Here is a 12370-nt window from a genome sequence, read left to right as displayed (position 1 = left end):
TTCAAAACTGAACTACTATTATTTATTACATTTATGAGAGGAGAGGAGATATCATATTTTGGATATAGTAATAATATAATAATTCATTTGTCGTCTTCATGTATTTCAGGATCTGAAGCAGCAGGAGTTCTTTTTGGGCCATGTAAAAATTAGCAACAAAGCGGACTGGAAAAGCCTTGACGATGCTGTTTGCCAAATTTTCCAGGTAACTCTATTTTTACCTCTCTGTACTTCATTCCAGTGCCAATAATAAGTTCTTTAATTATACGCCCTTTATTTTGTATCTTGTAGGATTACGTTAATCAGGTGGATCCAGGAGCTACGTTAGGTCTGGGGAGAGATTCTGTGAGTGGATACAACCTTGGGCACGTGAAGAGGGATCTAGATACTCAGGCTCCTGATCCTCTTCCCTCCAGGAACCTGCGCAACACTGCAAATATTATACTACACCTAAAAGGTTGGACGGGGATTCTTGCTATAGTTGGTGGTCTCTTTATTTTTCAAGCTCTAAACTGATGCTTGGACTTTCTTCTCTCTGTAATGCCTGAATTCAGGTCTGAAGGAACGATGCGTCGACCTCCTTGTGTTTGAGTCACTAATCCCTAAACCAATGCTTCAGCACTATGTTAGCTTGCTACTAAAGCATCGACGGCTGCTGTTATCTGGTCCAAGTGGGACAGGGAAAAGTTTCCTAGCACATAGGCTGGCTGAGTACTTGGTGGAAAGATCAGGACGAGGGGTGACGGAAGGCATTGTTACCGCTTACAACATGCATCAGCAGTCCTGCAAGGTTAGTCAATACTTTCCTAGCCATTGTTTTTTAGTTACATGTCTTTCCTTTGCTTAGGCATTTTGTTATATGTCCCTAACTAACCATCCCTGGGTCCAGGGCTGAGTCTTTGCCCGGTGTCTGGTCTTAACTGCAATGCTGATGTCTCTTCAAAGGCGCTGCAGCCAATCATTGAGCTCAGTGGTTCTTCCCATGTAGATGACACAAGACTCTGAGCTCATGTCGACTTGACTTTAGCATTGCAAATAATAAAAGATGCTGGAAACAGCTGCGGAGACTCAGTGCTTACCTGGGAAGAGTGAGTAAATCACAGTTTGTCTTTAAAACAAACTGCTCCTGGGGACTGGGGTTTTCTGAAAACGTAAAAACTCTTGAAATGGAATCTGTTAGCAGACTTTGTTATGTAATCTGATAGCAGCATGATGAAGGGTCTGAGAACCTGATTCCAGGGATGTGTCACTTATTAGGCTGTGTGCTGTAGTTTCAATACAATCAGTGTTTCATCAGCAGGAGATTATACCTAGAGGACTAAGTGTCATGTGCAGCCCAGTGCAGCTAATATTGTAACCCTGCCCCCACCACTGCCTGGCCACTTACTGACCATGCACAGTGTGCACAGGGAGCTGCCAGTCAGGGGTTATACACCGGCCAGGCGTCTTAGCTCTGCTACATCTACATCAGATATATCAGATTCTATCAAAACTACAACAAGCAGGCTAGTAAGTGATACATCGCTGGGGAATTTATTAATGAAAGGTTGAACTTGTTGTACTTGGGTCTTTTTTCAACCTATGTAACAATGAATCGGGCTCTTTGTCTCTACATTATTCTGCTATCAGATTCCACAGCAAAAACCTGCTGACAGATTCCGATTAAACCTAAACTTTATTTCACAAGTATTATTTTCTCTATGTGGCCAGAGAAAAACTGATAATAAGGGTGCAAAATGGAAAGAGCAACCGTCACTTGTGGTAGCATGACAGTGTCTGCCTCTTGTTCATCCGTCCTCCTCGCCCTCCCCTTTCTATAGGATTTTATGAGCAGGAGCTCATCCCAACAGTTAAATCCCTCACTTGCTACTGTCAATAGTGACAGCTGCACATGGTGAGTTTGACAGAGGGAGAGCCCTTTGTTACACAATTTTTTTGTTACAATATAAGTGTTGTAAAAAAAAAAAGGTATAAGGCTATGTGCACACGTTGAGGATTTTGCAGCGGATTTGACCCTGCGGATCTGCAGCTGTTTTCCATGTGTTGTACAGTACCATGTAAACGTATGGAAAACAAAATCCGCAGTGCAGATGCTGCTGAAAAAAACGCACGGAAACACAGCGTTGTTTTTTCCGCAGCATGTCAATTCTTTGTGCGGATTCCGCAGCAGTTTACACCTGCTCCATAATAGGAATCTGCAGGTGTAAAACCGCAGGTGGAATCCGAACAAAAACCACGGTAATTCCGCGGTAAATTGGCAGTGCAGTTTACCTGCGGATTTACCAAAAACATTGCGAAAAAATCCGCACAACATTCCGCAACGTGTACACATAACCTTAAAACTCTCTCCAAAATGACAGTTTTTTGTTAATTCTGGGAAAAAAAAACATCCCCCCAAAAATCACACATAAGTATATAAAGGTTGATGTCCCATTGTGAATATTGCAAAAAAGAAAAATTATGTCGGAATTGCTCTTTTTGTTCATCCCACTTCACATAAAATGAAAGTTACCCCTTAGTGACAAAACCAATTTTGTACTTAATGACCAAGGCAATTTTTACAATTCAGACCACTGTCTCTTTATGAGCTTATAGCTCTGGAACGCTTCAATATATCCCACTGATTCTGAGATTGTTTTTCGTGACATATTGTATTTCATGTAATTGGTATAATTTATTCGATATGACTTGCGATTATTTATGAAAAAAATGGAAATTTGGCAAATTTTGCAATTTTCAAAATTTCAATTTTTGTACCCTTAAATCAGAGTCCTATCGCACAAAATAGTTAATACATAACATTTCCACATGTCTACTTTACATCAGCACAATTTTGGAAGCATATTTTTTTTTCTTAGGATGTTATAAGGGTATGTGCACACGTTGCGGATTTGCCTGCGGATCCGCAGCGGATTGGCCGCTGTGGATTCGCAGCAGTTTTCCATGTGTTGTACAGTACCATGTAAACCTATGGAAAACTAAATCCGCAGTCCCCATGCTACGGAAAATACCGCACAGGAATTCTGTGGTTTATTTTTCGCAGCATGTCAATGCTTTGTGCGGATTCCGCTGAGTTTTACACCTGCTCCTCAATAGGAATCCGCAGGTGTAAAAAGGCAGGTGAAATCCGCACAAAAAAATGCTGCAAATCCATGGTAAATCCACGGGTAATCGGCAGGTAAAACACAGTGCGTTTTACCTGCAGATTTTTCAAAAACTGAGCGGAAAAATCCGCACAGAAATCCGCAACATGGGCACATAGCCTCTAAGGGTTAAAAGTTGACCAGCGGTTTCTCATTTTTCCAGCAAAATTTTCAAAACCATTTTTTTTAGGGACCACCTCACATTTGAAGTGAGTTTGAGGGGTCAATATAACAGAAAATACCCAAAAGTGACACCATTCTAAAAACTGCACCCCTCAAAGGTGCACAAAACCACATTCAAGAAGTTTATTAACCCTTCAGGTGCTTCACGAGAACTAAAGCAATGTGGAAGGAAAAAAATGAACATTTTACTTTTTCACAAATAATTTACTTTGGAACCAAACTTTTTTATTTTCCCAAGTTTATCAGGAGAAAATGGACCACAAAATTTGTTGTGCAATTTCTCCTAAGTACACTGATACCATTAACTGCCGCCGTTAAAAGGCGTATGAGCGGTCGTTAAGGGGTTAAAATAAATAAAAATATAGTACATCTAAAAATAGTACCAATAAAAAGTTGAGCTTGTTATGCCAAAATTAAGCCCCCATTGAGCACTGTAAAAAATAAAATAAGAAAAATTATGACTCAGAATATTGCGCAAAAAAAACCCCATTAAAATGTTATTTACGGGTATTGTTTACTAGTGAATGTTAAAAATAAAACATACAAATATAAATTGGGTCTTAACATAATCGTATCAACCCATACTATAAAACAATATTTATGCCATATGCTGAACGCTTGAAGAAGTAAATAAAAAAAAATAGAGAGTTGCATGTTTTGTTTTTTTGTTAATTCAGCTTAATAAAAAATGTAATAAAAAGTTACAAAAAATTTGTATCTACCCAAAAATTACATGATTGAATATTACAGCTTTTTACACACCACAAAATATAAGTTGTCACACAACTTTGCACAAAAATAAAAAAAGCTATGGGTCACAGAATATGTATTTATACAATTTGTGTGAAAGTAGCAAAACACATATATTTAGTATTGTCATTATTGTAACAACCTGGAGAATAAAATACACAAAACCAGGGATTCAAGCTTGAGGAGGATAATTTGCATATTCCAGGTGCCTTCTGGGAAAAGCGAAGAGTCTCCCTCAGCAAGAAGATCATTGGGTACAGCCGGGACCAGCTGCTTGGAAAGCATCACCAAACCAGGGATTCAAGCTTGAGGAGGATAATTTGCATATTCCAGGTGCCTTCTGGGAAAAGCGAAGAGTCTCCCTCAGCAAGAAGATCATTGGGTACAGCCGGGACCAGCTGCTTGGAAAGCATCACCAAACCAGGGATTCAAGCTTGAGGAGGATAATTTGCATATTCCAGGTGCCTTCTGGGAAAAGCGAAGAGTCTCCCTCAGCAAGAAGATCATTGGGTACAGCCGGGACCAGCTGCTTGGAAAGCATCACCAAACCAGGGATTCAAACTTGAGGTGGATAATTTTCATATTCCAGGTGCCTTCTGGGAAAAGCGAAGAGTCTCCCTCAGCAAGAAGATCATTGGGTACAGCCGGGACCAGCTGCTTGGAAAGCATCACCAAACCAGGGATTCAAGCTTGAGGAGGATAATTTGCATATTCCAGGTGCCTTCTGGGAAAAGCGAAGAGTCACCCTCAGCAAGAAGATCATTGGGTACAGCCGGGACCAGCTGCTTGGAAAGCATCACCAAACCAGGGATTCAAGCTTGAGGAGGATAATTTGCATATTCCAGGTGCCTTCTGGGAAAAGCGAAGAGTCTCCCTCAGCAAGAAGATCATTGGGTACAGCCGGGAACAGCTGCTTGGAAAGCATCACCAAACCAGGGATTCAAGCTTGAGGAGGATAATTTGCATATTCCAGGTGCCTTCTGGGAAAAGCGAAGAGTCTCCCTCAGCAAGATGATCATTGGGTACAGCCGGGACCAGCTGCTTGGAAAGCATCACCAAACCAGGGATTCAAGCTTGAGGAGGATAATTTGCATATTCCAGGTGCCTTCTGGGAAAAGCGAAGAGTCTCCCTCAGCAAGAAGATCATTGGGTACAGCCGGGACCAGCTGCTTGGAAAGCATCACCAAACCAGGGATTCAAGCTTGAGGAGGATAATTTGCATATTCCAGGTGCCTTCTGGGAAAAGCGAAGAGTCTCCCTCAGCAAGAAGATCATTGGGTACAGCCGGGACCAGCTGCTTGGTAAGCATCACCGAACCAGGGACTCAAGCTTGAGGATGATAATTTGCATATTCCAGGTGCCTTCTGGGAAAAGCGAAGAGTCTCCCTCTGCAAGAAGATCATTGGGTACAGCCGGGACCAGCTGCTTGGAAAGCATCACCGAACCAGGGATTCAAGCTTGAGGAGGATAATTTGCATATTCCAGGTGCCTTCTGGGAAAAGCAAAGAGTCTCCCTCAGCAAGAAGATCATTGGGTACAGCCGAGACCAGCTGCTTGGAAAGCATCACCAAACCAGGGATTCAAGCTTGAGGAGGATAATTTGCATATTCCAGGTGCCTTCTGGGAAAAGCGGAGTCTCCCTCAGCAAGAAGATCATTGGGTACAGCCGGGAACAGCTGCTTGGAAAGCATCACCAAACCAGGGATTCAAGCTTGAGGAGGATAATTTGCATATTCCAGGTGCCTTCTGGGAAAAGCGAAGAGTCTCCCTCAGCAAGAAGATCATTGGGTACAGCCGGGACCAGCTGCTTGGAAAGCATCACCAAACCAGGGATTCAAGTTTGAGGAGGATAATTTGCATATTCCAGGTGCCTTCTGGGAAAAGCGAAGAGTCTTCCTCAGCAAGAAGATCATTGGGTACAGCCGGGACCAGCTGCTTGGAAAGCATCACCAAACCAAATTTTTGCCTGTAGGACATTATTGCAAGAAAGCTTGGCTGAGTAGATTACACAAGAAGGAAAACACACAGCAAGTCAGCAGGATCTAAGAGCAACATGGCAGATGTGACAACCTACATGGTGAGCTGCAGCATGTGCTACATGTTCACAGATCGACCAGATGAAGAATCCAATTTCACCTGTCAGAAGTGTAGACTAGTGGCCCTTTTAGAAGAAAAGGTGCGGGGTCTGGAAGAAAGAATAGCAACTTTGAAACTCATCAAAGAGAATGAAGACTTCCTAGACAGAACAGAAGCATCTCTACTGGTCACAGAAGGTGAAAAAAGTGTCAGAGAACCTCCAAAAGCAGATGAGTGGAAGCATGTGACCAAAAAAAGCAAGAAGACCATGGAGAAATCACCAACCACACAACTGAAGAACCGATATCAAATCTTTGTAGAGGATGAAGATGGCACACCTAAGGATGAAGCACTACCAGCAAGCAAAAAAGAAAAGGGTACACAGCAACACGTGACAGCAAAAAGTACAGCCAAGAAGCAACGAAGAGTGGTGGTGGTGGGAGACTCACTACTGAGAGGCACAGAAGCAGCCATCTGCAGACCGGACATAACCGCAAGAGAAGTATGCTGCCTTCCAGGTGCGATGATCAAGGATGTGACCGATAGGATACCAAAGCTCTTCAGCTCCAAGGACGTCCACCCATTTCTTCTGATACATGTTGGCACCAATGACACGGCAAGGAAGGACCTACCGACAATCTGCAAGGACTTTGAAGAGTTGGGGAAGAAAGTAAAGGAACTGGATGCACAGGTAGTTTTTTCTTCTATCCTTCCAGTAGACGGGCATGGCACCAGGAGATGGAACAGGATCCTTGATGCGAACAACTGGCTAAGACGATGGTGCAGACAACAAGGATTCGGATTCCTGGACCACGGTGTGAATTACTTGTACGATGGACTCCTCGCCAGAGACGGACTACACCTCAACAAACCTGGGAAACACACATTCGCCAGCAGACTCGCTACACTCATCAGGAGGGCGTTAAACTAGAAGAAGAGGGGACGGGAAGAAAAACATCAGACTCGAACAAAGAAGACCCAGGAAAACATACTCAGAAGGGAGGTAAGAACATTTCTAAAACAATCCACAGCGAGGAGATTGGAACAAAACAAAATCCTCTAAACTGCATGCTCGCAAACGCCAGAAGCCTGACAAACAAGATGGAAGAACTAGAAGCAGAAATATCTACAGGTAACTTTGACATAGTGGGAATAACCGAAACATGGTTAGATGAAAGCTATGACTGGACAGTTAATTTACAGGGTTACAGTCTGTTTAGAAAGGATCGTAAAAATCGGAGAGGAGGAGGGGTTTGTCTCTATGTAAAGTCTTGTCTAAAGTCCACTTTAAGGGAGGATATTAGCAAAGGGAATGAGGATGTCGAGTCCATATGGGTCGAAATTCATGGAGGGAAAAATGGTAACAAAATTCTCATTGGGGAAATCATGGAAAGTCTACTTCTAAAGCAGATAGATGAAGCTGCAACCCATAATGAGGTCCTGGTTATGGGGGACTTTAACTACCCGGATATTAACTGGGAAACAGAAACCTGTGAAACCCATAAAGGCAACAGGTTTCTGCTAATAACCAAGAAAAATTACATTTCACAATTGGTGCAGAATCCAACCAGAGGAGCAGCACTTTTAGACCTAATACTATCTAATAGACCTGACAGAATAACAAATCTGCAGGTGGTCGGGCATCTAGGAAATAGCGACCACAATATTGTACAGTTTCACCTGTCTTTCACTAGGGGGACTTGTCAGGGAGTCACAAAAACACTGAACTTTAGGAAGGCAAAGTTTGACCAGCTTAGAGATGCCCTTAATCTGGTAGACTGGGACAATATCCTCAGAAATAAGAATACAGATAATAAATGGAAAATGTTTAAGAACATCCTAAATAGGCACTGTAAGCGGTTTATACCTTGTGGAAATAAAAGGACTAGAAATAGGAAAAACCCAATGTGGCTAAACAAAGAAGTAAGACAGGCAATTAACAGTAAAAAGAAAGCATTTGCACTACTAAAGCAAGGATGGCACCATTGAAGCTCTAAAAAACTATAGGGAGAAAAATACTTTATCTAAAAAACTAATTAAAGCTGCCAAAAAGGAAACAGAGAAGCACATTGCTAAGGAGAGTAAAACTAATCCCAAACTGTTCTTCAACTATATCAATAGTAAAAGAATAAAAACTGAAAATGTAGGCCCCTTAAAAAATAGTGAGGAAAGAATGGTTGTAGATGACGAGAAAAAAGCTAATATATTAATCACCTTCTCCACGGTATTCACGGTGGAAAATGAAATGCTAGGTGAAATCCCAAGAAACAATGAAAACCCTATATTAAGGGTCACCAATCTAACCCAAGAAGAGGTGCGAAACTGGATAAATAGGATTAAAATAGATAAATCTCCGGGTCCGGATGGCATACACCCACGAGTACTAAGAGAACTAAGTAATGTAATAGATAAACCATTATTTCTTATTTTTAGGGACTCTATAGCGACGGGGTCTGTCCCGCAGGACTGGCGCATAGCAAATGTGGTGCCAATATTCAAAAAGGGCTCTAAAAGTGAACCTGGAAATTATAGGCCAGTAAGTCTAACCTCTACTGTTGGTAAAATATTTGAAGGGTTTCTGAAGGATGTTATTCTGGATTATCTCAATGAGAATAACTGTTTAACTCCATATCAGCATGGGTTTATGAGAAATCGCTCCTGTCAAACCAATCTAATCAGTTTTTATGAAGAGGTAAGCTATAGGCTGGACCACGGTGAGTCATTGGACGTGGTATATCTCGATTTTTCCAAAGCGTTTGATACCGTGCCGCACAAGAGGTGGGTACACAAAATGAGAATGCTTGGTCTGGGGGAAAATGTGTGTAAATGGGTTAGTAACTGGCTTAGTGATAGAAAGCAAAGGGTGGTTATAAATGGTATAGTCTCTAACTGGGTCGCTGTGACCAGTGGGGTACCGCAGGGGCCGGTATTGGGACCTGTTCTCTTCAACATATTCATTAATGATCTGGTAGAAGGTTTACACAGTAAAATATTGATATTTGCAGATGATACAAAACTATGTAAAGCAGTTAATACAAGAGAAGATAGTATTCTGCTACAGATGGATCTGGATAAGTTGGAAACTTGGGCTGAAAGGTGGCAGATGAGGTTTAACAATGATAAATGTAAGGTTATACACATGGGAAGAAGGAATCAATATCACCATTACACACTGAACGGGAAACCACTGGGTAAATCTGACATGGTGAAGGACTTGGGGATCCTAGTTAATGATAAACTTACCTGGAGCAGCCAGTGCCAGGCAGCAGCTGCCAAGGCACACAGGATCATGGGGTGCATTAAAAGAGGTCTGGATACACATGATGAGAGCATTATACTGCCTTTGTACAAATCCCTAGTTAGACCGCACATGGAGTACTGTGTCCAGTTTTGGGCACCGGTGCTCAGGAAGGATATAATGGAACTAGAGAGAGTACAAAGGAGGGCAACAAAATTAATAAAGGGGATGGGAGAACTACAATACCCAGATAGATTAGCGAAATTAGGATTATTTAGTCTAGAAAAAAGACGACTGAGGGGCGATCTAATAACCATGTATAAGTATATAAGGGGACAATACAAATATCTCGCTGAGGATCTGTTTATACCAAGGAAGGTGACGGGCACAAGGGGGCATTCTTTGCGTCTGGAGGAGAGAAGGTTTTTCCACCAACATAGAAGAGGATTCTTTACTGTTAGGGCAGTGAGAATCTGGAATTGCTTGCCTGAGGAGGTGGTGATGGCGAACTCAGTCGAGGGGTTCAAGAGAGGCCTGGATGTCTTCCTGGAGCAGAACAATATTGTATCATACAATTATTAGGTTCTGTAGAAGGACGTAGATCTGGGGATTTATTATGATGGAATATAGGCTGAACTGGATGGACAAATGTCTTTTTTCGGCCTTACTAACTATGTTACTATGTTACTTGTGAATTACATTGAACAGTGAACAGTGAAAATAATCCAAAAGTGATCAAAAATCAAAAATTCGTAACAGAAAGTTATACCATGGAAAACGACATATTTGCACACACATAAAAACGCCTAAATAGTTCAGTTTTTGGAACAATGTAAAACATTTAAAAAAATGGTGACCCAAAAACCATTTTTTTCAAACATTGTACGTATTGTGCAAAAGTCATAAGACAAATTAAAATACATAAATTTGGTTTTTCAATAATCGTACAGACCTATATAATTAAGTTAACACTGCAGCATGTGAATAATGTAAAACTTAAAACATCAAAAAATAACAGCAAAACTGCTGTTTTTTCTATTTTTCCCTGTAAAGAATTAATAAAAATCAGGTAATAAGTTATATACTAAGTTTAAATTGTGTTATGAACTGATAGCTGTGTCTGTTCTTAATTGAGTCTAAAACTGTCCCTGATTTTAACCCTTAAATTCTCTTGTGGTCTAGTCCATTCTCCTTTAATCCCTTAACGACCGTCGATACGCGTTTTAACGGTGGCAGTTAAAGATACTGAGAAATAATGTTATAGTGCCCCCTAGTGTCAGAAATTCTCCAGGGTCTCGGCTACCCAGGGTAGCCAAGACCCCAGAGAACATGATTCAGGTCAGTTTTTACTGACCCCAGTGTTGTGATCACCTTTATTCACGGAATAACAGCGACCGCAAAAAAAAAGTTTGATTTCCCATTTAATTTCTCTCTGCTCTGATATGATCTAGCACACCAGAGGAGAGACAAATGGGCCCCCCTGAGATCCCCCCAGTACCTTTGGTGTCCCTGGACACTACTGCATCCCACGGTCCTGTACCCCGGCCGTCGATGTCTTCTTCCTGGAAGAAAATGGCTGGCACATGTGCAGTGCGCCCGCCGAGATCTGCCAGCTGGCACCTGGCAGCTAACATAAATGTTTCCTATTGGTTCAATTTGATCACTGTTATAGACCCTATCACAGTGATCAAAATAAAAAATAGTAAATCAAACCCCCCCTTTATCACCCCCTTTAGTATAAATAATTAAAAAAAAGTATTTCCATTTTTCCATTAGGGTTAGGGTTTGGGCTAGGGTTAGGGTTCGGGCTAGAGTTAGGGTTAGGGTTGGTCTAGGGTTAAGGTTGGTCTAGGGTTAGGGTTGGGCTAGGGTTAGGGTTGAGGCTAGGGTTAGGGTGGGGGTTAGGTTTGTGTTGGGGTTAGGGTGGTGGTTAGGGTTATGGTTGTGGTTATGGTTGGGATTACGGTTAGGTTTGGGATTAGGGTTAGGGTTTTGCTAGGGTTAGGGTAGTGGTTAGGGATATGGTTAGGGTTAGGATTAGGGTTAGGTGTGTATTGGGGTTAGGGTTGGAGTTAGAATTGGGGGGTTCCATTTTTTAGGTACATCAGGGGGTTTCCAAACGCAACATGGCGCCCACATTTGATTTCAGCCAATTTTGCATTAAAAAAATCAAATGGTGCTCCCTCCCGTCTGAGCCCTGGCATGCACCCAAAACAGTGGTTTTCCCACATGTACGGGGTATCAATATACTCGGGAGAAATTGCACAACAAATTTTGTGGTCCATTTTCTCCTGATACCCTTATGAAAAAAAAATATTTGGTTCCAAAGTAAATTTTTTGTGAAAAAAGTAAAATGTTCATTTTTTTCCTTCCACATTGCTTTAGGTATCGTGAAGCACCTGAAGGGTTAAACTTCTTGAATGTGGTTTTTGCATGAGGGGTGCAGTTTTTAGAATGGTGTCACTTTTGGGTATTTTCTGTTATATTGACCGCCCAAAATTCACTTCAAATGTGAGGTGGTCCCTGAAAAAATGTTTTTTGTAAATTTTGTTGGCAAAATGAGAAATCACTGGTCAACTTTTAACCCTTGCAACGTCCTAACAAAAAAATGATGTTTCCAAAATTTTGAAAATTGCAACATTTTTAAATTTTTTGCCAAATTTCAGTTTTTTTTTCCATAAATAAACGCAAGTTATAGAGAAGAAATTTTACTAATAGCATGAAGTTCATTATGTCACGAAGAAACATTCTCAGAATCAGTGGGATACGTTGAAGTGTTCCAGAGCTATAACTTAATAAAGTGACAGTGGTCTGAATTGTAAAAATTTGCTTGGTCATTAAGTACCAAATTGGCTCTGTCACTAACGGGTTAAGTTTGTCAATATTGATCATAGCAGATATGTTGGCCACCTTTCTATTTCCACATGCTGACTTATCAATAAAAGTTAAAGGGAAGCTGCAAACAGAAAATGAACTACTG

At 41.4% G+C, this 12370-nt stretch overlaps 1 protein-coding gene across 5 annotated transcripts in view; it reads left to right on the top strand.

Moving 5' to 3' along the window:
• Nucleotides 1-12370, top strand: part of NAV1 (neuron navigator 1) — a 205512-nt gene that overhangs the window by 130125 nt on the left and 63017 nt on the right. For all 5 annotated transcript variants that reach the window (XM_077295397.1, XM_077295399.1, XM_077295396.1 and 2 more), the window contains 3 exons: nucleotides 110-205; nucleotides 292-457; nucleotides 555-790. In XM_077295397.1, the coding sequence (XP_077151512.1) occupies nucleotides 110-205; nucleotides 292-457; nucleotides 555-790 (498 nt within the window). The remainder of the gene's footprint in view (nucleotides 1-109; nucleotides 206-291; nucleotides 458-554; nucleotides 791-12370) is intronic.

The sequence above is a fragment of the Ranitomeya variabilis genome, chromosome 3 (assembly GCF_051348905.1).
Source record: "Ranitomeya variabilis isolate aRanVar5 chromosome 3, aRanVar5.hap1, whole genome shotgun sequence".
In the NCBI taxonomy this organism is placed as follows: domain Eukaryota; kingdom Metazoa; phylum Chordata; class Amphibia; order Anura; family Dendrobatidae; genus Ranitomeya; species Ranitomeya variabilis.
The sequence above is the reverse complement of the archived record's forward strand: the minus strand, read 5'-3'. Positions and strand labels throughout refer to the sequence as shown.